The following is a 24632-nucleotide window of genomic DNA, read 5'->3' as shown; positions in this document are numbered from 1 at the left end:
TTCACAATTATTACTCAGGTAGAAGTATAGATACTAGGGTTTAAAAAGACTTCTGTAGAAGTTGAAGTATCAACTCAAGCTTTTCACTCAAGTAAAAGTGTAAAAGTACTGGTTTCAAAACTACTTAAAGTATAAAAGTGAAAGTAATGTAAAGGGGGAAAAAAATCCATTAGCTTAGGCCATGCCACAGGGGCTAATTCCATTCTACCATTCCATTCCATTATACGTTCCATTCCATTCTACCATTCTATTCTACCATTCCATTCCATTATACATTCCATTCCATTCCATTCCATTATACGTTCCATTCCATTCTACCATTCCATTCCATTATACATTCCATTCCATTGCATTCTACCATTCCATTCCATTATACATTCCATTCCATTGCATTCTACCATTCCATTCCATTATACATTCCATTCCATTCCATTATACGATCCATTCCATTCTACCATTCTATTCTACCATTCCATTCCATTATACATTCCATTCCATTGCATTCTACCATTCCATTCCATTACACTTTCCATTCCATTCCATTCTATTATACATTCCATTATACATTCCATTCCATTCCATTATACGATCCATTCCATTGCATTCTACCATTCCATTCCATTATACATTCCATTCCATTGCATTCTACCATTCCATTCACTACACTTTCCATTCCATTCCATTCTATTATACATTCCATTATACATTCCATTCTACCATAGTGCACTACCCCACCTCCCCCCCAAAAAACATTTTTCTAAATTCCATAATGACTATAATGTTATATTAAAATGTTAATGTTGAAAAACTTGGGATGCACCTGGTTCAGCTGTATTTATGGCCATTGAAAATGAACACATTTTAGTACAATGCAAATACATTCAAGAACCATATATGTGTACTACCAACCTCCTCACTGGTGCTTGTTTGGGACATTTCACTGAAGTTCTCTTGAGTCTCTGCTGCGGACATCTTCGTATTAGGCTACATATGTCTGATATTTCCTTGTTGGAGTGTGACGTGATTTGTGTCATGTCTGAAGGTGCAATGGATTGCGTACAAAACAATAGGGTGTCAGAATGGTATTATGTTTATACTTCTCATCCAACCACAATCAAATTCACTCTATCCGGATGGCGCAATTTATCTGGATAGTTTTTTGGGTTTTTTTATTTCTGTTTTTTTTTCAACAATGACAAGCCGGAATGAAAACAAGCTGAAATGACATAGCAGTAATGAGGCTATTTTTAAAATGTAAGGAGTAGAAAGTACAGATAATTGTGTGAAAATGTAAGGAGTAGAAGGAAAAAGTCTGCTGAAAAGTAATTACTCCAGTAAAGTATAGATACCCAAAATTTGAGAGTCATAGTTCATTCATAAATTTCCTATTAGAATGGATGAAAATTAGGCCCAATGACCATGAACATGGAACAATAACTTCCAAAATCAGATCAGTTCATCTTTGAGCTACAGTGGCCATTAGTGCAATTGAAGGAAATCTGCTGTAGCGTTGTAGCAAGCAATTGATTTCTTAAGTCATAGTGGACATTTGTAACCTGACACACTGGATGGATTTGTTTTACACATGAGAAACACTGAAACGGGCAAATCCATCCGCTTTGCAGGGTTAGGACATTTGTGCAGAATTCAGAGAAAACCCCTTCAAGTGTTTTTGAGATATCATGTTCAAAAGGAAGGTAAGAAGAACATTTGGCTAAATGGCCTTTGACCACCTAAATCCGATCAGTTCATCCTTGAGTCATAGTGGAAGTTTGTGCAAAGTTTGAAGAAAATCTGAGTGATTGTTTTTGCAATTGGTGTAGTGATCCCCACAGAAGTGAGTATATTTTTAATCATGCCCCACATTTTAGCAACCCATCCAGTGAATGATAAACAGACTGTGTTATTGACTGCACTTGCGTGTACAGCTAAAATAGGCCTTTTATATTTGCACATTGATTCTAAAGTTTTCCTGCCAGGTTTCTAGTAAGGATTATTAGGGAATTATAATGAATTATGATAGATTCTGGTTCGCAGATGTTTTTTAATGATGAAGCACTTCTTGGAGGATGTCATCTCTGGAAACACTCGTCCTCTGCCTATAACTGCCTGTATTATTACACATTCAAATGTAGGTTACACTCACTGAACTGAAAGTGAATTCTGAAGTGGCAAACCTCATGTTTGTGTTTTCAGTGAGCCTCTCTGTGTTTTGAATATGTTCATAGCTCCAGATTTCTTTTTTCTGATCGGTTCTTTCTAGAAAGACCATATTTACAGTCGCTCACTATGTAAAAACCATGTGAATACATAATGAAATGTTCATGAAGCTGTACGTGCTGTCCATTTAAACTCAGCAGCAGAAAAAAAAAAATAACCAGAGGGAAAACCCATAAAACAGAAGCTGTTAATAGAAAACTGATCAAGGGCTGACAGGGGGAAGGAATGGCAATGAGAAATGCACAGACTGGGCTGATGAATTATGGGAGAAAAGGCAAGAAGGGGGAGGTTGGGAGGGTGCTACATTGACCAGATGGGTCCTGGTCTGCTTTGTGAGAGCAGCAGATGCCCAGAGATCCTATAGGCCACAGAAACAGTGCCAACAGCACCAAAGAGGCCGAGGGCAGGAACTCCATCCACTCACATGTGCACTTTTCTGATGAAATACAATAAAAAGAAGTTAGAGGTGTTTCCTCGTCCAATAACTCTGTACTGGTTTCTCTGTTGAGACGATCAGCTGGATATTATTTATATACTGTTGTAATTTGGTAAATGGATGCTGGTCAGAAGGCCAGGTATAATGCAAAAATAGAGCTTGTGTCCTGCTTTGCAGCATGAAAATAGATCTAAGGCAGTTCAGTTTTTGTTGGCTTGTCATATTTTGGGATTTATTTGTGCTGCTGTTGCTGGGACAGCCTTTTATCTTTGGACTTAAACAGCCTTTACTCTATGATGCAGGATCTGTACATGTTGAACTACTATTCAAAAGTATTTGCACTGCCATGAGAAATCTGAAGATATTCAGTTCAATGTGGTCAGACACAAGGTGATGCAGATATGAGGAGTGGAAGCTGCTAAAACTTTCCCGAGGACCATGGAAACACATGACTCATCGTCTACAGAGGATGAGCTGCTCTTCTCACAGAATTTGTGTGATGAGCTTTGGGAGGTGCTGTGGCTCTACATTTGGTTTTGTGATGATTAAACAGCTACATGCTAAGTAGACTACATCAAAGTTCTCTTTGAGGAGAGCATCGCCCTCTAGTGGAGCAGAACTGAAAAAATTGTACAAGTCAATTGATAGATACACCAGCAAAGCCTAATTTCCCTTGACTCTTATCACACACGTTTTATCACAGTATACTGAGTGCTGACATTTATCAAATTCATGGATAATAAATTCATAAATATACACTGTCCATAGAATAAAACCAGTGGTAGTCTATGCTGCACATGTACAGAGGCTGTTGTCCTCAAATCTGGTAGTCATTGGTCAAACATGAACTGGGGCTCAGTCTAGTTTCCAACTCTATCCATTGTTCTATATCTCTGGAAAAAAAGAAACCCGAATCAAATATTTTTAATATCCTTTACATTCTTAATCAAATATTACCATTTTGGGGAGTATTTTCTGGCCAGGTGTAGTGCATAATTAATATTAACAGAGAAAGTGTTTATGGAATCAATATAAACAGTGTCCATGTAATGAAGACATATGAAAGTGACAGAGGAATAAGCTACTGTACATCCAGAGGCGGACTTCACCAGAAGGCAAAGGTAGGCAATCACCAGGGGCCCATGTCAACTAGGGGCCCCGGGAAGACATAATTTAATTAACCCTTTCTTCAGCACCAGCCGGTATTCTGGCCATTTGGGTTCTAAAAGCTTAACACGTTCATTAAAAGTATGAAATATGAAGTAAATTTGGTGATGTTAAAGACTGTTAGGAAGAAGAGAATCTCGAGATTCTTACAAAGTCCAGCAGTAACGACTCACAGGTTCACAGAAGCAGGAACTAGCCCTCTAGTGTGAGGAAAACACCAGAAAAAAAACACACTCACTGTGTGTGGTGCCTGCCTTCACGCTCATATAGTAGTCCGTGTACAATCCTTGTAATCCTGGTATCCAGAGTTAGGGTCCAACAAACAAACTTGATATTGTCCCAAAGCACACTGACTTGAAACACCAATAAAAACACTACAAAAACACAACTTACCTCTAATGTGACATATTATGAGTTTATTTTTGATATTTGTCAAGTCTGCAGGAGCAATGTACTCAAGAAACAAATGCACCCACATTATCCTGTATTGGCTGAGTAATGTTGGCTGGTAAAACATGACCAAAAATACAAATACAAACCAAATTTTTCATTGAATAAACATGCACACTTAGTATTCATACAGCTCTAATGTCATTTAGTTACCAGATATCCATTTAGAGTCTCTGAAAAGACATTTTGAAATGCACCTGGATATACAAAAGCATTGCTAAACTGTATTTTTTGGTTTGTGTTAAATTTTACTCAACTCATTTATGATTGGGCACATGGCAATGGCTCTAAACTAATAAATAACTAATAGTTTAATATATCTAATGTATCACAGCCAGAACTAAATAACAATTAACAGATTTTAAAATAAAATATACAAGCATTAAAAGACTGCAAAAATAAATTGCAATATTTTGGACTTTAAAGGGGACATATTTTACCCTTTTAAGACAAGTTTACATTGGGCTCAGAGGTCCCCAAAACATGCCTGTGAAGTTTGCTGCTGAAAAAAACATTCTAGTATAGGATTTTTGCTTGTCTGAAAAGCCCTCTGTTTCAGCCCTTCTCAGAACGAGCCATGTCTGTGACTGTGGCTTTAAATGGTAATTAGCTGTCTGACTCCGTCCCTGACCACACCGTAGCACTTCTGTCCGTTCGAATAGTCCATTTTGCTTAGGAAGGTTCCTAACTGAGTGAAACGACCTGGAAGTATTTTAATGTCGGCCATGATAAAAGCAGTTCAAATTCTCAAACTGAAAATGAAAAGAGCTTCATTATTTCCTTTATTATCTCCTTTAGCCTAGGAAACACTAGACCATCCTTTACCAAAGGAGACATGAAAAGACGACCCACAATTCCTTGCGTAAACTTCATTTAAAATGACGCACCTGTTGACCGCTCATCAAAACAAGCGATCAAATTGACTTTAACTTTACTAGCCCCAATTTAAAGAGTTAAATTCATTGTCAAACTTATAATTTATATGATAAACGGAAGGCAGGGGGGATGAACAGAAGAATATTGCAGACATGAATACTATATCAGTCCACTTAGGATAACAATTTCATCTCTACTCAATTCCATTTTTATCCAAACAGTAGACTGATCAGTCAGTATTTCAAACTGCATTTGTTTTGCTATTTTGAAATATTAAAGTAAATATGATAACTGTTTTTATATCACATCCAATTTAAGCAATAAGGTTGGTGTGTTGCCATATTGTGATTATTATAGGCCTATATGTCATCATAATCACTCAAGACGCAGTTTATAAAGCTTTTCACATAACAAGCGGAAAGAAAGACGGAACCAATAAAATTAACAGAGACAAGAAAATTAAAGAAAATGGATAGTTACAGAATAAAACAAAACTAATTAATATCATTGTGGAAAAAAAGGACTTGAACATTAAAAAGGACTTGAACATTATAGTCATATTGACTTTGCAGAGCGTTGAGATTAAGAGAAGAGTTTCTGCTGTTCTAGATGTTCACAGTCACAGTTCCTCGTCCTGGAGAGACTTTAGGATATAAAAATCTTAATGTGCTCATATTTATTCCAGAGGTTTTCACATCTCATTTGCTGCACATGAAAACAAAGAGAACACACCAAGTGGTGGGTGCGAATTTTGTAGTCCATCAACGTTAAATTGTAGTTTTTACACAAAAACACGCATCATGTCCGTAACATCCATCTAGAGAAAGTTTAGGGAAAGACTCCCTAATCACTGCTGCTCTCCTTTCCTCTCCTCTTACTCCCACCTTTCCTTGACCCTGTGATGTTTTTCACTGGGGTTAAGGAAAAGTGGATAGGAAAGGACTTAGGAGGTAATTTTTTGGACTTTTCGAACAGACCCCTGATGTTACAATATTACAAACACTTTTATTCAAAGTTAAGGACCTGACTGAGATTCAAACCATCAATCTTCCAGACAAAAGTCAGCAGAGAAACCCACTAAGGTAACCAGCACCTCATCTGCCAGCTGAGAGGCTGATCAGGAGGGGAGTGTGGAACTTTCTTCCGAGCGAGGAGGGCCAACCAAATCTGGGGGCGGGTGCTTACTCCCCATGTGACATCATGAGGGTAAAATGTGAGAGTGGCTTGTTTCAGCACACATTTTCTGAAAGGTGGAGAAAGAGAGGGTGGAAGGGAATGGGTTTTTCTGGTATTTCAGGGGGTTGTGGACAGGCCAGGGGCACATATTTTTGTTAGAAAAGCCTGAAAAAGTGATTTTTGCATAATATGTCCCCTTTAAGGCACAAAAAGAAATACAGTAAATGACATTTTCATAGTTTCTATAGTTAGTGCTTTCATTTAACTGTCTGTTTTAAATAAAGTCCCAGACAGCCTTCCCCCATTGTAGTGTAAAGACTGATTAAATAAGTTACAAGTAACTCTTTCTTTGATGAACAAGAATTTAAAAAGGGGAGAACAATGGGTGAGGAGGGCCCCCGTGCCAATGTTCTCCTCTGTCCCCAAAATTGCTAGGTCTACCACTGGCCACATCTCATGTAGGCATTGGATGAATAAGCATGAGTAGTTCTTTCTTATTGGCCTTTAATAGTATTTTCTTACTTACAGAAATATTTGTTTGTCCTTTATATACAGAACATCAGACTACCTGGAAATTTATAGAAATGGTTTTATTCACATTTCCATCTCACAAATAATTAATCAACTACATTATTTTCTGTGTGGAGCTAGACAGTGTTGGAAAAAATGTATTACTAAACAATGACAGCCCATCACCTAATGTCAGCTACAGTAAAAAAAAAAAAAAAAAAAAAAAAAAAAAAGGTTACTTCTGTAACAGTCTGAGCTTGGCATTAACAACAGTATGATATTTTGGTGCACCTGTTCCAGTTAATTTAACACAGCTACATACAGTATATTGCTATATGCAAGCATTGTATCAATCAAAAGTGTTTATGCTAGCTAGGTTCGATATAAATCTATATATAACACAGCTAGCACACACACACTTGGTTGAATTTGTTGTCCCATTGTGTGTTTTTCTCTCTTTAGCCCTCAGGTTTATTCTGTCTGCTACTTTGTTTCCAGCTGTGAAGAAGATCATTTTAGATCAGATCTTTGATCCACAGATGCATTATTTATATCACTTAGTCTAACAATCAAAAGTAAAACCTCTTTGACTTATAAACTGTAGTTTGATCTTTGGTTTTTTATTACAAATGATTATGTCCATTACATTCTTTTCCAGCCAGCAGTAAAAGCTTTGGTAAAGGACATGTCCATGTCTTAATAAAATAATCCCATGTATTACATTAAAATAACTCTAAGAACTTCCAGTAATGAGCATCCATTCTAGTAAGGCAGAAAAAAGGCAGTAGTGAAATAAGACACCTATAAAAACTATTATGTATTTCAGGTATTTGAAGAAGCACTTTGATCGTCTCCAACCATCAGTCATCCTCCGTCACTCCTTTAAGACGAAGCTCCTCTTGAACCCTGGATAAATACTCTGGGTCTGGATATCCAAAACTGGAATGGTAAAAACAAATAAAGCACAATAAACGTACTTACTACATTTTCATCTTACATTAGCTAAAACAAATGAAGATTATAAAAGGCTTCACAACACCAAGATTACCCATGAGATTTCCTAATCTCATGGGTAAAAAGAACATGAGAAAAATGTACGGATACTCCACATTTGAGACTTTCTGTCAGGCTGCTTTCTTTGAGATTGTTAATAAGCAAAAAAAAATGTGTGACAATAAATAAGGCTATGTTGGTCAGTCCATCTGTTTTTCAGCTGGTCAGTCCACAGTTTTTGTCCAACCTGATAATAACCATGTTGTGGATGCCTTGAAGCTTTTCTACAGACATTTATATTCCCCAGAGGATGATGACGTTTACTACAGACTTTATGCATTTGCTGTCTGTTAAAGCACTTTGTAAACATTATTTTTTGCATACATCGTTATCATACATTGCCACGAAGTTTTTGAAATAAGAGGTTTTTACCTTGAAAGATCTCCAGAACATGTGGATCGTCTTGTAATACATTATATGTATCCAAATTCTCTTCACTCAAATTCTCTGACTTCTTACCTGTTTCCTTTTGGATCCCTCTTCTATCCTTACTGCCTTTTGTGGACCAAGTATTTGGACTGATCAAAGACCTTCCTTTTGCCTGCCTGTCTCTGAGTTTTGCCATCTATTGTACTTCACAGTGTCAAATTAAATTGCAATCAAACTAAAACTGCATGTAAACTAAAATTAACATGGATATAAATGACTGAAAACTGCACTTTGTTATGTTGCTATGCATGAGAAGTGAACTCCTTTCTTAAAATTGTCATTTGTCTTCATTTAACATGTTATAACTCCTGCATTACAGCAAAACAGGTGATGCTGGTCAATAAAATGGTTTTGAAAAACAATAATGTGCTTACCGCTGTGTACCCCCTTCCATGTTAGTCTTGTGGTGAATGTCGTTCCAGGTGATAACGTTGCTGAGACCTGTAGTAACAGACCGCCCAATGGTAAAAATGAGTCTCCTGTCGAAGGCTTTCCTCAGCAGCTTCAGGACTTTTTCACCCTCCTCATTGGCTGGCAGGAAGGCCATACGGGAGGTTCTGCTGTACCTCACCCCAGGGTTTGGATGCTCAGGCTGTATTATAGAACACAAATACCATTTGTAAAAGTTTTACCTTCAGATAAAAGATTAAAGACTGCAAAAAAACAGTTTTTGAAACCAAGAGACTGATGCATTTTTTCATAAATGATATCTCATTTATACTCATTCCCATATGTGAACTAAACAACGGTGGGTTTTTGGGTTTTCCTCCACTGTGGTACCTGATAAGAAAACCTCTGACTTTCAGTACCACAAGGAGGCAGTCCTCAGCAGTGTAACTGCCAGATGTATGGCAAATACTCCTGACGTACAGAAATCATTCCCACATAAAACCAACACAGAAGCTTTAAGACGCCTTCAATGTTACACAACATCCAAAAATATATATACTCGTGCTCCCGCTGTCCCTCTCCTACTCACACATTTCTTACTGATATCAGGACAAAAAATGTTCATATCTTGTGTCTTATTTTTGTATTCAACATCCACTTTGAAGAACAATCCTTTTTCCATCCCCTCTCCAGCAGATTCCCTAAAACAGGGGTCCTCAAACTTTTCGGGGTTAGGGACCCCTTACACGTCAGAAAATTAACCAAGGACCCCCACCTAACCCTCATGCTGATTAAACATATGTTAACTGCCATTAACTCTTCAACCTAAATTCAAGCCCTTGTCCAAATGAGTATGGCTTCGTACTTTTTGCAATCCTTTAAGCAGCCAAATAAGAAGCTCTCTGTGCTTTTCTAAGGTTGAGGTCAGGTGTTTTCAGACGGATGTATTCCTCACCCTTTTGTCAGAAAAAAACTTTTGTTTTGTCCTTAAACTCTGTATGCATTGTTACCAGAAGACGCTTTAGCTTGGCAGATTTCATGGCTTCACATGAAGACACACAACACATTTTGGTCTTCCATTGCTGTTCTCAATAAAACCACAGTCCAGATAGCTGTCATCATATTTTCTCAGTTTAGCTGGTTTGGGTCTAGCATCACTTGATCAAGTGGGTGCACGTAAATCCATTGTTGCTAGCTGGACCTGCACACCAAATGCATCCTGAGCAAAGTGACTGATGTGTGATGAGTGATAGATTTATGTGATATGTTACGGTCATATCTGAGTTTTCATTGGCCCAAAGCTGACTTATGTGGGAGTCATTGATTTAGTAAGGTTGTTTCATGGCGCTGTGGTCCCTATATGTATTTATTTCCTTTTTATTGACATGGCATTACTTTAATAATTTATTTCAAATTATTTCACAGACCCCAAAGCTGTGGCTAATGGACCCCCAGGGGTCCCCGGACCCCAGTTTGAGAACTACTGCCCTAAAATACACATCTACAGCATGATTCATGTGCTCTATTTTACTCATAACCTCATACCCACACTGATCCTGCCACTGTTATGATGTGGACCAACTTCTTGTCCATTAATAATAGGCAGTAAAAAAGGACTGAAAATTGATTTCTCTCCAAATGGATTCAGACTAGAGCTTAAAAAATCAGGTGATCACTCAGTATGACAATTGAAAAATAGCTGGTAACAATCCATGGATCAATTCTGAATTTATTTTTCATTTTTTTTGTGTGTTAGTCTGTTAAGCTTGTTTGACTTCACATTTGTCTGCTCTGTTTCACATCTTTGAAAGGGAACAGTTAAAGTTTCGGTTATCATTCATCACAATAATCAAGACATACAAAAAAAAATCATCTTTAACTGGCTACAGTAGTTGACCTTTCTCACCTTTTTAACCATTACAAACATAGAAAGCATTTAAATGAATAAAAACTGTCGGATTATATTGAATATAGTAAAGTTGCAGCCTTAGCAAAGAATTTTTAAACAATGATGAGGTTCCTTTGACTTCGATTCATTTTTAATTCTGAGATATAATTTGAATTCATTATATTTGAAATTATATTCTCAAAAGTACTTAAACTTTGTGTATGTAGTTGACTGCTGAATTTGAAGTAAGTCAGGGTATTTTTATTCTAACTTAAGCAGGTGCTCCGCTGATGCAGGGGTGTCAAGTGCTAATCCTAAACAAACAACAGCCCCCTCTGGTGGACGCTCGTGTCTCACAAGAAGCTGTCAGGAAATGAAACATAAGCAAATTCGCCAAATCACGTGGCTTTTAGTTGAAGTCTAAGGTGTCAGCCTCACCCCTTGTATTCCTGCCGGGAAGCTGTATTGTATGACAATAGTTCCACAGTGTTCAAAGCCAGGTAAACGCTGCCAGGTGCGGGACACCGTCATCGTGCCTTCCGGTTGGTTGCCTGTGTAAACTCCGTAGTAGGTGTTACATATCGGACAAGCTGGTTTTAACTTAAAAAGCGAGTCGATACAGTCCGAGCAAAAATAGTGCGAGCACTTTAAGGATTTCTTCATTCTAATTCGGTCCAAACAGATGGCGCAGTCATCCGTTAACTCTGGAAGAACAGTGGAGTAATCCCGCGGAGTGTTTTCCATCATTTTTCTGGTTAGCCTCTGTGTGACAAGCGGCTAATGCCTTTGGAAAGTACCTGCCCTGTGGGGCTCAACTAAGGAAGTGGTAAAAACTCAGACTTCCGGTTGGTTGGACTGACACTGCTGGCTAAAACCCATAGTTTAAACCAATGACAAAATATACGTAGTTGCCTCATTGATCGTGCTTGCCTTCTTGCTCCGATACGTCCGGGTGTCCGCCATATTGCCAGAGGCAAGACCAACTCATGTATGTGAGAAAATTGGTTTACTGAATAAAATAACTCGCGTTTACATAAAGTGGAGTTTGATGACTCGTTAATGTAACCAACGGTCCATATTAACGTAAGAAATAATAAAGACGTAACTGAAACAAAATCGAGGTCTGCAAAGTTAAAACATTGACACAATAGTAAGCAGTGAGTGGAATGATTTAGACAGAAAGATTTAAAAAGTTTAATTTCGTTAATACTTTAAATCCGACCATTTGTGCTTTTTATTCCCAGAACTCACATATTCCTCATCTACGTGTATAGCGGACCTAACTCTGGCAATATGGCGGCGACGTACGACCAGCCGAACAGCTCGGCTTCTACGTAAATTATGTCTATAGCTAAACGACAAAATGTGTAGGCCCATAATGACAATCCAATTTTATTTACCGAAATACAAACAGAATTGTAAAATGTAAGGAAATTTGCAATTTGATTTCTCGGCCACATACATCATCTCCATGGTTTTAATATATTATAGTTTTTTAAGCCTGAAATCACATACAAGGGGGATATTTTTCAATACTTGGCTTAAAAAAAACAGAAAACGGGAAAGAGGCAGAACCAACACCAGCCAGGCAGAGTATTAAAATGCTGATTTCATGTTTCTTACGTAGGCAGAGCGAGGGAATGGCTTACAGGGCTTTAAGCCCCAAATATTTTCTCAGAAGGCCTGAATCTTTTAGGTTGGCAAAAAAGTAGTTTTCTGCTGAGTGTTATGATGGATAAATGCAAATGAAATCAAATAATAAACAAATGAGCCTTGCTTATCACAATTCCAATACTGTAGCCTCATTACTGTACATCTTTCACTTTCAGAGTAAAGACTACTACTTAACATTTACCTACATTTAAACTTTTTCTGCATTTCTATAGATACATTTATTTGTGGAACCACACAACTTGTTTATGTTCTTTCCAAGCACTAATCTTAAACTTTTGCATTGAATTTCTCTACTTTTGTTATAGGACTCAGAAATAAACTTGTTTCTGGTCTTTTAAAGGAGGCAGAAGTGGACATTACTAATCATCGATGCATTGATTTCAGAAGGATTAGGACTCTGAGAATAATTATATATTAAAAATAAAATTTTAAAAAAATTTAAGAAATAATGTTGGCTCCTGTCATATGCACATCAGCACAAATTAATCTACTTCTTGTCTACGATAAGTTGGTTGTCAGCGGCTACAGGGGACTGGCTACCAAGTGCTGAGAATAAACGTTTTGGATTTAGTGGTACGGAGCCGCGTTTCCTAAAGAGTTACCCTGACCTCCAGAGCTACAAATAAACTACATTTAATAAACGTACCATAATCTGTAAGGGAAGACGAGGAGTTGCCTCCTAAATTAACTTTCCCTTGAAGTTACTTTAGTTCCTTCTACTTTATTCTCTGGCATCCTGACATTTGTGCACATCATACTAAGCTGAGGTCTGACATTAATTTTCAAATGGTTTAGTTCAATGTATTCATTCACACAGTTAACATTTCAAAGAAAAAAAAAGGTCATTCTGTTTTATGAGAAGGGGTTTGCTTCTTTAAAGACTATACTGTACTACAGGATAAATAGATGAATAAAAATATTTTTTTTCTTTGATTAGAGTGGTTATTATTGTGGTTAATTATAAAATATGGTTATCACAGATCAACTTTACAATGGACCATGATTTTCCTGACCTCCATGCCCCCCCTCCATTTCGCTGGGCCCAAGAAAGCTCTCCCCTTTATCCCCCCTTATGTGCAGCCTTGCCCATTACTAAGGGTACCTATCATGCAAAATGACATGAATATAGTAAACCAAGTAGGGTATTTTGAGGGTGTTTTCTCTCTGCAATCTTTATCCTTTCCACTAGATGGCATAGAGTGCTCTACTAGTTGAGCTCTGAGGATGTGCTGCATACATCAACATATTTTTGAAAAAAAGTATAAGCAATCTAAAATCTGGATTTAAGGTCAAAATCTGTACTCATTCCATATGGACACAGGCTTGATATTCAGTTGTTTATATTGCACCTGGTTTATTTAGGGCCATCATTAAATATCCAACACAAACCCAAACATAACTTTTTATTCAAGTATTAAAATGTAAAGCACATTATTCTGAATATCAACAAAGTACGAATCAACACAATTAGAAAAGCAAAACTTGAACTTTTCCTTAACAATCAGTTTTGTTATGTTTAATCTCTCGAACTATCCACTCTCCTGGCTCCTCCTCCAACATGTATGCATAGAAATGTTTGCACAGTAGCTTTAGTAAACTACAATCCTGTGTCCCAAAAAATATTTCAGTTGGTCCCTTAACTAAAATACAAAGAATATGGAAACATCATAAAAGGGTATCTGATGTATGGATCTGACTGGGTAAATAGATGACAAATTCTCCACGAGCTAAGCAGGTTACTGCACTTAGCAAAGCACCGTCACACATACAGCTTTATTATAAGACTTATTCATTCAGAGGGTGAGATAATTTATGAAGGAGAAGCTTATTTAATAGAAATGACTGTTTTTAACTCAATTAACTGTAAGTAAACTTAAAACCAGAAGTTATGGCTACAAACTTAATGTTCTTACCTATCAAATAACATTAACATAAGCCCAAACTGTTAACTAGTAACATCATGCTTGATTTTTATCAAAAATAAGAAAGGCACGACAAAATGAGATCGATTCCCCATCCTAAATCTGATCAGGTGTTCCTGTAACTTTTTCTTTTTGTATTATCGTTTTACTGTGCATTGTTGATTATCTCCTCAGACAACAAATTGACAACAGTTACCTCATTTTAAATGAGAACATTGGCAGGCAAATCTTCCAGTTTGACAGGAATAGAGGCATAGATATCCCAAGAGTGTTTGTGCCTTTGATTTGGTTTTAAGTGGTCTGTATGCCCTTTGTATTTGACATCTTCATAAATCTGGTAATTAGAAGAGCACATTACTAAGAACTGAGGTAATGGGCTCAACCCCTGGGAGACATCTTGAAATTACAGGAGTGACTCATAGCAAAAAATACAGGGCAAAGTCCTAATGCATACAATAAAAGTGCTGCAATGAGACATTGGTAAACATTCGTTCTATTTCAGTAAAAAATTGGGGGGAAATGAAAATCACACGCAAATGAAGCGCTTCAAGCAACTGACATCAACTTGTAGCCACCAAGCTTTGGCTCATGGCTGCACAAACCTGTTTGCTGCAAACACTCTTTCACAGAGGATGCAAATAATCTTACCAAAGTGCCACTGAGTGCTTTAAATTGCAGGAAATTAACTCTTTTTTGAATCTTATCTAACCCAGGTACTATGCTAACTACTGGTAATTAGTAACAATTAAATTAGAGACACAAACATTTCTGAGGAGGTAAAACCAAGAATGTGTGCTTATATGAAACAATAAAATCCCCAGAGTACAAATAAACATTAATATAACATAAACTGCATTTTTAACATTAAACTTATGTACCAAATTATAATATATAAGTACCAAGAGTTCACACAAACTGTAACGCTCTTAAGGGAGTGAATTGAATATCCGCCAACAGCAACAAGTGGAGGATTGTGCAATACAAGAATGCACTGCACTCAAAATATTTTCTTCCAAGCTGAACTCTTGAGGAAAAAATGAACAAACTGAGGGAAAAGTACTGAAGTGAGTTGGACTCTGCAGCATTGAACACCTGTCTGCTGAGGGCTTTGTTTTCAGACATCCTTTAAGGGATGGGCAGTCTCCGATTGCAACCTGGGGCCGAGTCCTGTTCACCACAAGGGCACTCGGAGAGTGTTACAAGTCTTAAAAGGATCCATCACTTTCATGCTGTCAGTCAGCCACGATGCCCTTCTCTCTGAGCTCCTCCGTCACTCTCACCAGGTAGGTAGGGTCTGGGTAGCCAAAACTGTCAGGAGAAATAAAAAGAGCCATTACTGATTTTGTATGAGCTCAGCCAGCAATAATGCTCAGCTAACCCGCCTGTTAAAGACATTTATAAAGTTATGACCAAATCACGTTATGGCCAACCATGTGTGGATTAAAGACATTCCGTACCAGCGAGGCCCACCCCATATTGAGGTCTTGTGGTGAATGTCATTCCAGGTGATGACATTTTGCATGCCCGTAGTCATGGAGGTACCGATGGTAAAGATAAGGCGCTGTTCAAAGGCCCGGCGCAGCAGGCCCAGCACACGGTTCCCCTCAGGGCTGTCAGGGAGGTAGGCCACACGGTCTGTTCCTGGGTACCGGACCCCTGGGTTGGGGTGTTCTGGCTGTTGGCAACAAAGAAGTTAAACTAGGAACAGATTAAAAAAGCATTAATTTATTTAAAGCGATGCTCCATCCATTAACTCTGCTAATATAATATTCATCTTACCATGGTCATATCTATTATCCTTGATAAACCTTACAAATGTGTTTTCATAAATTTAATGGGTGTTTTATGTACTTTGCTTTTATTCAGCCATCTTTAGTCCAGGGAGACAGTAAAACTAAGCTTGGATCGTCAACCTTGAAATAAAGCATCATTTCTGGAATCTACAGGGCATTTCCATTTGTAAGCTTTCTATTTCCTTATGAGGGGGAACTCCACTGATCGTACACAAGTTTGTTTACAGAAACTTCCAGTGGAAGTTTTACTGACCCTGTTAAAAGCAGGAAGGAAGTAATTTAATTCAGTTGCCATAATTACTGTAATTCATTAGCTTTTTTTGTGTACTTGTACTTTTTTCAGTACTTTAAAAATCTGAAACTGGTCAGTAGTCTGGCTTTGACAACACATGACAGCCAATAGCACAAATACTAAAAATGATTCCACATTTCATCCCGTAATAGCTGTTACATTTTACTTTAAAATACAGTGCTTAACAAATTTATTAGACCACCTGTCATATTTGACTCAGAGACCATCGTAAGTGCTTTAATGCAGGCTCTTTCATTTTCAGTCAGCTCTCCACGTTTTACCATTTTGAACAGGAATGAGGAATTTCAAACTGAATTCACCCAAATTTGAGCCGGCTCACTGGGCTCCTCTGAGAAGTCAGAAATGAATCAAGCATAACATTCAACTACTAAAACTCATTTTTCTGTTCGGGAATGCTAGTAAATAACTATAATTTGACATATTAACCAAGAAATAATAGTGTGCTTCACTATTTTTTCAGTTTTTTTATAAATCAGTAAATTTGAAAATTCATGGATAACAATAATAATTATATTTTAGCATTAAAAATATCATTTGGGTTAAAGAGCTTCTACATATTGGTGTATTAACCATTGCAGAAACATAAAAAATGATTTTGGTAATTACCAATGCTGTTAATTTAGGGCAGCTGCGGCATAAACCTTACTTTGGTTAGGGTTAGGGTGGTCTAATAAATTTGTTAAGCACTGTAAGTCACAACCTGGTTGAAGATTCATATTCTCTTGCTGATATTGCATATTATGAAAATATTATGTTTTACTGTACAAATGTTTTTGGGTGTCAGAAAGTATCTACTCAGTACTTTGAGTAAACTTTGAATGAGCTACTTCTTACTTTTACTTGAGTACATTTATAGACCAGTATTTTTACTTCCACTTCAGTACATTTTAACCAAAGTGACTGTACTTTTAGCTGAACATGACAGTCTTGTACTTTTTACACCTCTGATTAAAAGTGTTTAAGTTTGAGGAAAAAAAACTGCTGATGGCAACTGGGTTGGTCTTGATCTGGACTACAAATTTATAATAAAAAGCTTCCATTATAAACTGAGGACATGCGCTTTAGAGAACGCCAGCTTTGTCAGAAAAAGTGCAAACATACAATATGATGAACATTTTTTTTTTTAAAGATTTATTTTTGGCCTTTATTTGATAGGACAGTGGATAGAGTTGGAAACGGGAGACAGTGGGGAGAGACATGCAGGAGATAGTGCCACGGGCCGGATTTGAACCCAGGTCGCCTGTGTATATGGCATGCGCCTTAACCACTCGACTACCGGCGCGCCAATATGATGAACATTTTAAGCTCATTGATAGACAGACACTATAGTAGATAATAGTATGCCTATCTCCATCTAATTTTAAGACTATGCAGCGAAAGCTGTGTATTTGCGGTAGGATAGATGTGCACAACATGGATGATACATCCATCTTTCCATTTTCTACACCGCGTATCCTGTTTTAGGGTCTTGGGGGCTAGAGCTATCTTAGCTGTCATTGGGCAAGAGATGGATACACCCTGGACTGGCTGCCATCAATCACAGGGCTGACAGATGCACACATGCACATGGAGAGCATGCAAAGCATGACCAGGGTCCTGGTTCTACCAAGGTTTGAACTAGGACCCTGCTTGCTGTGAGCCAACAGTGCTAACCCCTGCACTGCCTGGATGATACAAAGTCATTCTAATCCTGCCATACTACTGCATAAACAACAGGAGGCTTTAATCCACACAACTGAAGCAGCATGCAGTGTTAATTTTGTCAACAAACTATGACTAAAAATGGTTGTTGACTACCTGTTTTCCAGGAGCAAGACTAGACTGAGGCTAGTTAAAAAAAAGATAAACCTTGATGATCAGAGAGACCAGACCCATTTATACCAGACAACCAACGAGGATTATACATGTGGTAGACTTACACTGTTTTCTCAGATAAATCTAAAATGACATTAAGATCTGAACTTTGCAGAGAGTTGCCCTTTTTATGTTATGACGAACAATGTATCATTGTTTGTTTCCATGTTTTACCTTTTTTACCCTGTGAATCACTCTGGTCAGTTGTGGTTGTTTAAATGTGCTATATAAAGAAAGCTGGTTTGACTCTTGGCTGCGTAGCACACAGCGTTTTATTGTTTGTATCAGGCTATTTTCACCTTCTGTCAATATGCTGTTTGTTGTAGGTGAGAGGCATGCATGGGAAGAGTGTGCATGAGGAGGAGCAGGACTTGTTTGTTATGGCATCTCTTTCAGATCAATATCAACACAGCATGATTTGGGCGTACAAAGGAATCAACGAATGTAAGTACGCAGGCAAGCATAACTGAGAATGGAGCATCCACACTGATTGCAATCTAGAAATCTAGAAACACACACCCTCTAGCTTAAGATGCTAGCTATGTTCACACATCATACTGACTTTGTTTATGGAGTTGTTGGTACTGTTTGTTTAATGTCCAGGTTAACTATGTGGCTAAAGGTATAAGTCAGTGGATGAATAAAAAAAACTTGGAATAAGGTACTGAACATCCCCCAGAGTTCAGTTAAATTTATCATCAAGAAATGGAAGGAATATGGAAAATGTGTAAATCTGCCTAGATCAGGCTGTCAAAACAGACTGAGTGAGCGTGCAAGAAGGAGACTAGTGAGAGAGACCTCCAAGACCCCTCTACATACAGCAACTGTTGGCCGGGTTCTTTGCCAGTCAAAGCTTTATGGAAGAGTGGCAAAGAGAAAGACACTGTTAAAGAAAACTTTGATTAAATCTAGACCAGAGTTTGCCAGAAGGCATGTGGGAGACTCCATGGTCTAGAGGAAGAAAGTGCTTAAGTCTGATGAGACCAAAGTGGTACTTTTTGACCATCTGACGAGGCACTATGTTTGGCAGACACCAAACACTGCACATCGACGCAAACACACCCACTGTGAAGCATGGTGGTGGCAGCATCATGCTGTGGGGATGCTTCTCAGCAGCTGACCCTGGAAGGCTTGTAAAGGTACAGGGTAAAATGAATGCAGCAAAATAAAGAAAATTCTGGAGGATAATTTTAGTCAATCTGCAAGACAGCTACGGCTTGGGGGAAGATTTACTAACCATTTACTAACCAAGACAATTGCCCAAAGCATAAAGCGAAAGCTACACAGAAAATTAAAAAAAAATAAGTTTTGCAAAGAAGAATGGAGTAAAATTTCAGTGTCCAGATGTGTGAGTCTGATTGAGACCTATCCGCACAGACTCAGTGCTGGGATTGCAGCCAAAGTTACATCTACTACATGCTGACTTGAAAAGGGTGAATATTTATGCAGTAACTTATTTTACCTTACATTTTTTTATTTGATTAACATTACTTAATAGAAATCTGTTTTTACTTTGACTTTGTATTTTTTGTCAAAAAGAGAAATGTTATTGATCATGTTTGATTGAAAAAAATCAATAAAAGGGTCAAACATCCATGGGGGTGATACTTTAATAGGCATATTTTCACTAAATAATTATGGAGAGATAGATATAGGCCATCTTTAGTGTTGTAGTACATAATAAAATCAGATCTAAAATCAGAATATTTGCACAAAGTCAAGATATATTTTCTTGTCGTCTCTTCATGCTAGAAAATACTTTTTGAAAATACAAAGTGATGGCTGGGTCAGGTGACTCTTGTGTTCTAAAGATTTTAGATTTTGCCATTTTAATTTAAATTCTTCTGTATGAAAGTAGTCACAAGGATACCTATATATTGACTAAAGTAGTTAAACTAAGACTCTTGTTCTTTCTAGTGTTATTTCTCTATTAAATTCTAATATTTGAAAGAGTGTAATGATCTTTATTTTTTATTCTGTATCACTGTGAGTTTTATATCCAGATAATTATCAAAATTACAAGAATTCCAGTAATCCTGAGTGTCCTATGCTGTGTGTGTACTCACTGCCTGCAGGCCAGGAGGGAAGCTGTAGATGATGCAGATACATCCAAAGCCTTCATGGCCTGGAAGCTCCAGATCAGGATCCCGTTCTACAATCATTGTACCATTAGCAGGTTGGTTCCCAATCAGCTGGCCATACACGAGCCGGCACACAGGACACGCTTTTTTCACCTTAAAAGCTTGATCCAGGCAAGAGCGACAGAATGAATGACCACACCTTTCAAGGGTGGTCTTCTCCACTATGTCCCCCATGCAGATTGAACAAGTTTTGGTGTCCTCCGCCTCACTATGGGAAGCTAGGCTGGAGTCCATGTCCTTTCTCTGTGCTGCCTCATGAAGCATGACGCAGGCCTCCTCATCGGTAGGCTTCCTGAACCTCTGCTGCTGTCTCTGGGAGCGCCGAGGCTGAGGAGGTGGCGGCTGAAGCAGGCTCCCCTCTCCATTGGGCTCCAGGACTCCCACACATGGAAGCAGTGCCCTCTTCCTCTTGGGCCCCCCCTCCAGTTTGCTCATTTCTTTGCGGGCACAGCGGCATAAGTCAATGAAGGCTTTTCGTGTCTCGCTGGAGATGGTCCCATCCATCAGCCCAGCTCCGGCGTTCCTGGAGCCTTCCACTGGCTGTAGCCTCACAGCACAGCAGCCCCCTCTTTCTCCACGCCTAACGATACCAGCGCTCATCCCCTGCTTGTGCTGGAAGTCAATGAGCCAGGGCCGCCCAGCTGCAGCCAGGTAATCCCAAACAGCCTGTGAAACCAGCACCTCATCACTGCCCTGGCCACCACGCACACTCATCTCATCAGAGGAGACTGCACAGAGGTACACAAAAGTCACGTTAGTTATCAACATCAAATACATTTGCACTTGGGTGAATGTATGCCAAGTTACAAAAGTTGATCTCTAAACTAAACACGAGTCTATAAAGCTATGTTCAAAAACACAATAAGGAGTTATGATACATTTGGCAAGACATCGACACAAAATTGTTGGCTGTGGCGGTTTTACGCAGTCTTGTAGCCAAACAGCTCAGCATCATTGCACCTATATGTGTTATGTCGTTTACCTGTGCATGCAAATCTAATGCTAGGCTACTTTATATGGTTGGAATTATCTTTGGATACACAACTAGACTGACAGCAGTTTGCAGTGGTTGCAGCACGTCAAAGACACAACAGGCAGCATCGCGGCTTAGCAGAGGAGCTCAGCTGTTCAAAGATTCAGACTGTAAACAAAGGAGACTGAACCCCGTCACACGAGGACAACACGAAACACTAATGACAACCACATGTTAGCATAAAAGTGACACTTCTTGAGGTTAAAAACTTACCTTGTGATCCCATAAATTCCTTCAATGACGATGAAAGCGTCCTGTTGAACAGAAAAAGAGAAGAAACACTAAAGGACTGGGACACACGGTATCACATCTGCTCTGTGCTGGCATTTTGACTGAGCCATTCTCCGCAGCAGCAAAGGGAAATTCTGCGATAACGCAACATTAGCTTAGCCTTTGATAGATTTGGCGTCAACATTTAGCTAAGTGGTTTTCCCCGTGATTACTTCAGTACCTCACCCTTTGCCGTAGCTCGTCGCCGCCTGTCAGGGAGTTTTCTGGTCGGATTAAAGAGCTATCAGAGGAGGCCTTTATTTCTGACGTGCTGCAGCAGTTTATCCGCAGATAATTAGTCTTTTGTAGTCAGGACATGATATTCAAACGTATTCCCAGCTCATGTCCCTTTAGGAACAGTCCTTCCCCGGCCCTGGTAAATGCCATCCAAATCCTCCACCTCGTCCCCAGCCTCGGCTGTGTTTGCCTTCTTCGTACGTCCTTGGGCTAGGCGTAACGCTGAGTAAATAGCATTTCTCTTCTTATCTGGCTCCCACCTCGCTAGCTGTGTGACACTTTTCTCCAGACAGAGGGTTTGCTCTTTCGTGTCATTTTAAGTCCGTGTTTTTTCTGTCAAGCCTCGTCCTCCCTGCTGACAGTGGAAGGAGCAAACATAAGCCATTAATAAGAGGACTGGGACCTTCGAGAAAATGTGACCAGGAAGTTCGTCACCGCGATAACATGATTGGCTAAAAACTGTGGTTTTGTGTTTTTATGTGCTGTGTGTGAATCATACTTTTGTCGTGATTAAGAGTTTGCATGATAACGTAACGCCGAAAACACGAAAAGTACACACAAGTGTCCAGCCCACGCGCCATCCAGGGAATACCCACTCATTTAGTTATAATGCAAATGAAGCTGTCTGTCAGGGTCCACGGGTTTAGTCACAACAATACTGCGATTCTTGTGCAATTGCAAGCTGTTTAATGTAAGCATATGCATAAAAAATGAATATGATTAATAATTATAATAATTATATAATAATAATAATAATAATAACAGCAACAACAGTAATAATAGTTATTATTATCATTATTATTATTACAATTTTATGTTGCTAAACTAAAGTGTTAAAAATCATTTATCACACGTGTTAGTGTAGCCCACACCAGTGGTTCTCAACTGGTGGATCAAGACCCAAAAGTGGGTCGCTGAGCTGAGCTAATACTACGTCATTGACTACCATGGGAGGACTGCTTTAAGGTCAAGAATCCTCAAAGGCCCAAGTCCTCTGAACAGCATTTTCAAGCATGCACATATATATCCTCCACTCACAGGAATTATGGGAATTATCCATAATCCAATGCACACATTTTTCTTCTCTTCAAAAACTGATAATTCACTTTTCAAGGTAATATCTGCCACCAATATCATGTCTACAATATCTGGCATCCCTGATATGACCATTTGACATATCATAGCATATTAAACACCACTGGGTAAATGATGTACAACACTGTTGTAAGTATACCATATCTGTTTTGATTTCTTCTTTTGCCAGGAATATTGGAATGGCCATTCTAATGGCGTTATCATGCACACTCACTTGCCTGCTCCAAAAAAAAAGTTGTCTGGGAGGACTCTTGACCAGCCTCCATAGGAGACCATTCACAGATACACAGATACAACTGAGTTTTGGTCACTATAGTAAGGTGACCTAAAATGTAACCTGTTTACTTACTCAACATCCAAAGAATAATGGAAAATATGGCGATTTGTTTTATATATGAAAATTTATGGTTAAACATAAGAAGAATATGTAGGATGCTAATCAACTTTATCTTGTTAATCTTGATACTTTTAATTCTGTGCTCTATTTGTCAGGCTTCAGTCAGTTGCTTTGGTTCGACTGTTTTTATCTTGTTCAAGCCATATTTAGAATTATTTAGGTTAATTTTAAATATAGCCATTGCTTTGGTTCCTTTGTGGGTATATTGGTGTAGTGATTAGCTTTTAGATGATTTTTTACTCTAAGTATTTATGAAATATTTGTATCAAACAGTTTCATTATGTTGCCATACAAAGGAAGAGGAGCTACCATCTGCCTTCTCTTGGGCTAAAAATTGAGGCTACAGTGAGGCCTATGTAGCGAGTATGGTGTCTCAGGGCACAATCAGATGGGAAGGATGATTGACACCCCAGTTATGCTCTGGATGTCCTTGCATATTGCCAGGGCCATGGGAAAATAATCATAGCGCCCTACATCCCTAAAACTTATGCACATGACCGTACATCCTGTGGGAAACACAAATATTTGTGTAAAATTGAATGGTATTCTATCTGTTGAAGTTAAAGCAATTATCACAAGCATAACAAGAAACGTGTAATCTTTTATGACTTGATTTGTTTCTCAGAGATTTTAGATGAAGACTTCAAACCTGTACATGGTAGGGTGCAGGTTGAATTACATTTTTCTTAAATGTTTCTATCAAATGGGAGTCATTATTGCTTTATTAAATTTGATGTCTGGTTACATAAATGTAACATAAAAGCTATGAATTCAGAAATGTAGGCTATAATCCAGATTAATATGAAGCTGTTGGTGTCAACATTTTTTCCTCCATTAATCACTGTATATGGAGCAGCTCTGGGATTATTGTCTGTCTGATATCAATGCACGCATGTCTCTGTGCTATTTTAAGAAAAATATGTCACTGCCAACTGTCCAGTAAAAAGATGCAGAGCCTTATGGGAATGATATGAATTCCAGTCTTTGCTCAAAACGTATACTTAAACCACAAAAACTTTTTTGTGTACTACTTTCAGAAATGGTTTCATTGTAATCAGGCCACAAGGAGAACTTTTGGCACCTGAGCCACATTAAAGATAGAAACTGGAGGTTTAAGAGCACAATGCATCAGATTAGTGTATGAGCTGCCAGTGTGACCAAGGCTCTGACCCAAAGTATTCTTTCATGGTATTATATTTTCATCCCATTTTCTCAAAAATAACAGTGAGTATCAGACATGTAGTAGCTGCCTGATTGTTATTCTATCCAAGTTACCATTGGTGTCATCTGTGGTTTAATCCTCTGAGA

The 24632-nt window shown here is 38.4% G+C and overlaps 2 protein-coding genes across 3 annotated transcripts; both read right to left on the bottom strand.

Moving 5' to 3' along the window:
- Window positions 1-7434: 7434 nt before the first annotated feature.
- On the bottom strand, window positions 7435-11436 carry LOC121517465 (probable E3 ubiquitin-protein ligase DTX3). The gene is made up of 3 exons (XM_041799253.1): window positions 11034-11436; window positions 8692-8909; window positions 7435-7774 (listed from the first exon to the last, which is right to left on the bottom strand). The coding sequence occupies exons 1-3, from the start codon at window positions 11340-11342 to the stop codon at window positions 7696-7698; spliced, it is 606 nt and encodes a 201-aa protein (XP_041655187.1). The 5' UTR covers window positions 11343-11436; the 3' UTR covers window positions 7435-7695.
- A 2223-nt stretch (window positions 11437-13659) lies between these two features.
- On the bottom strand, window positions 13660-22236 carry dtx3 (deltex E3 ubiquitin ligase 3). 2 transcript variants are annotated; one of them, XM_041799252.1, is made up of 5 exons: window positions 21777-22236; window positions 21539-21579; window positions 20218-21020; window positions 15649-15866; window positions 13660-15499 (listed from the first exon to the last, which is right to left on the bottom strand). In XM_041799252.1, the coding sequence occupies exons 2-5, from the start codon at window positions 21549-21551 to the stop codon at window positions 15424-15426; spliced, it is 1110 nt and encodes a 369-aa protein (XP_041655186.1). In that variant the 5' UTR covers window positions 21552-21579; window positions 21777-22236; the 3' UTR covers window positions 13660-15423. The 2 variants fall into 2 exon arrangements, with proteins under 2 accessions (XP_041655186.1, XP_041655184.1); XM_041799250.1 differs by having other exon boundaries at window positions 21782-22236.
- Window positions 22237-24632: the final 2396 nt, after the last annotated feature.

The sequence above is a fragment of the Cheilinus undulatus genome, linkage group 11, assembly GCF_018320785.1.
Source record: "Cheilinus undulatus linkage group 11, ASM1832078v1, whole genome shotgun sequence".
Taxonomy (NCBI): Eukaryota; Metazoa; Chordata; class Actinopteri; order Labriformes; family Labridae; genus Cheilinus; species Cheilinus undulatus.
Note: the sequence above shows the minus strand (reverse complement) of the source record. Positions and strands in the feature narration are given on the sequence as shown.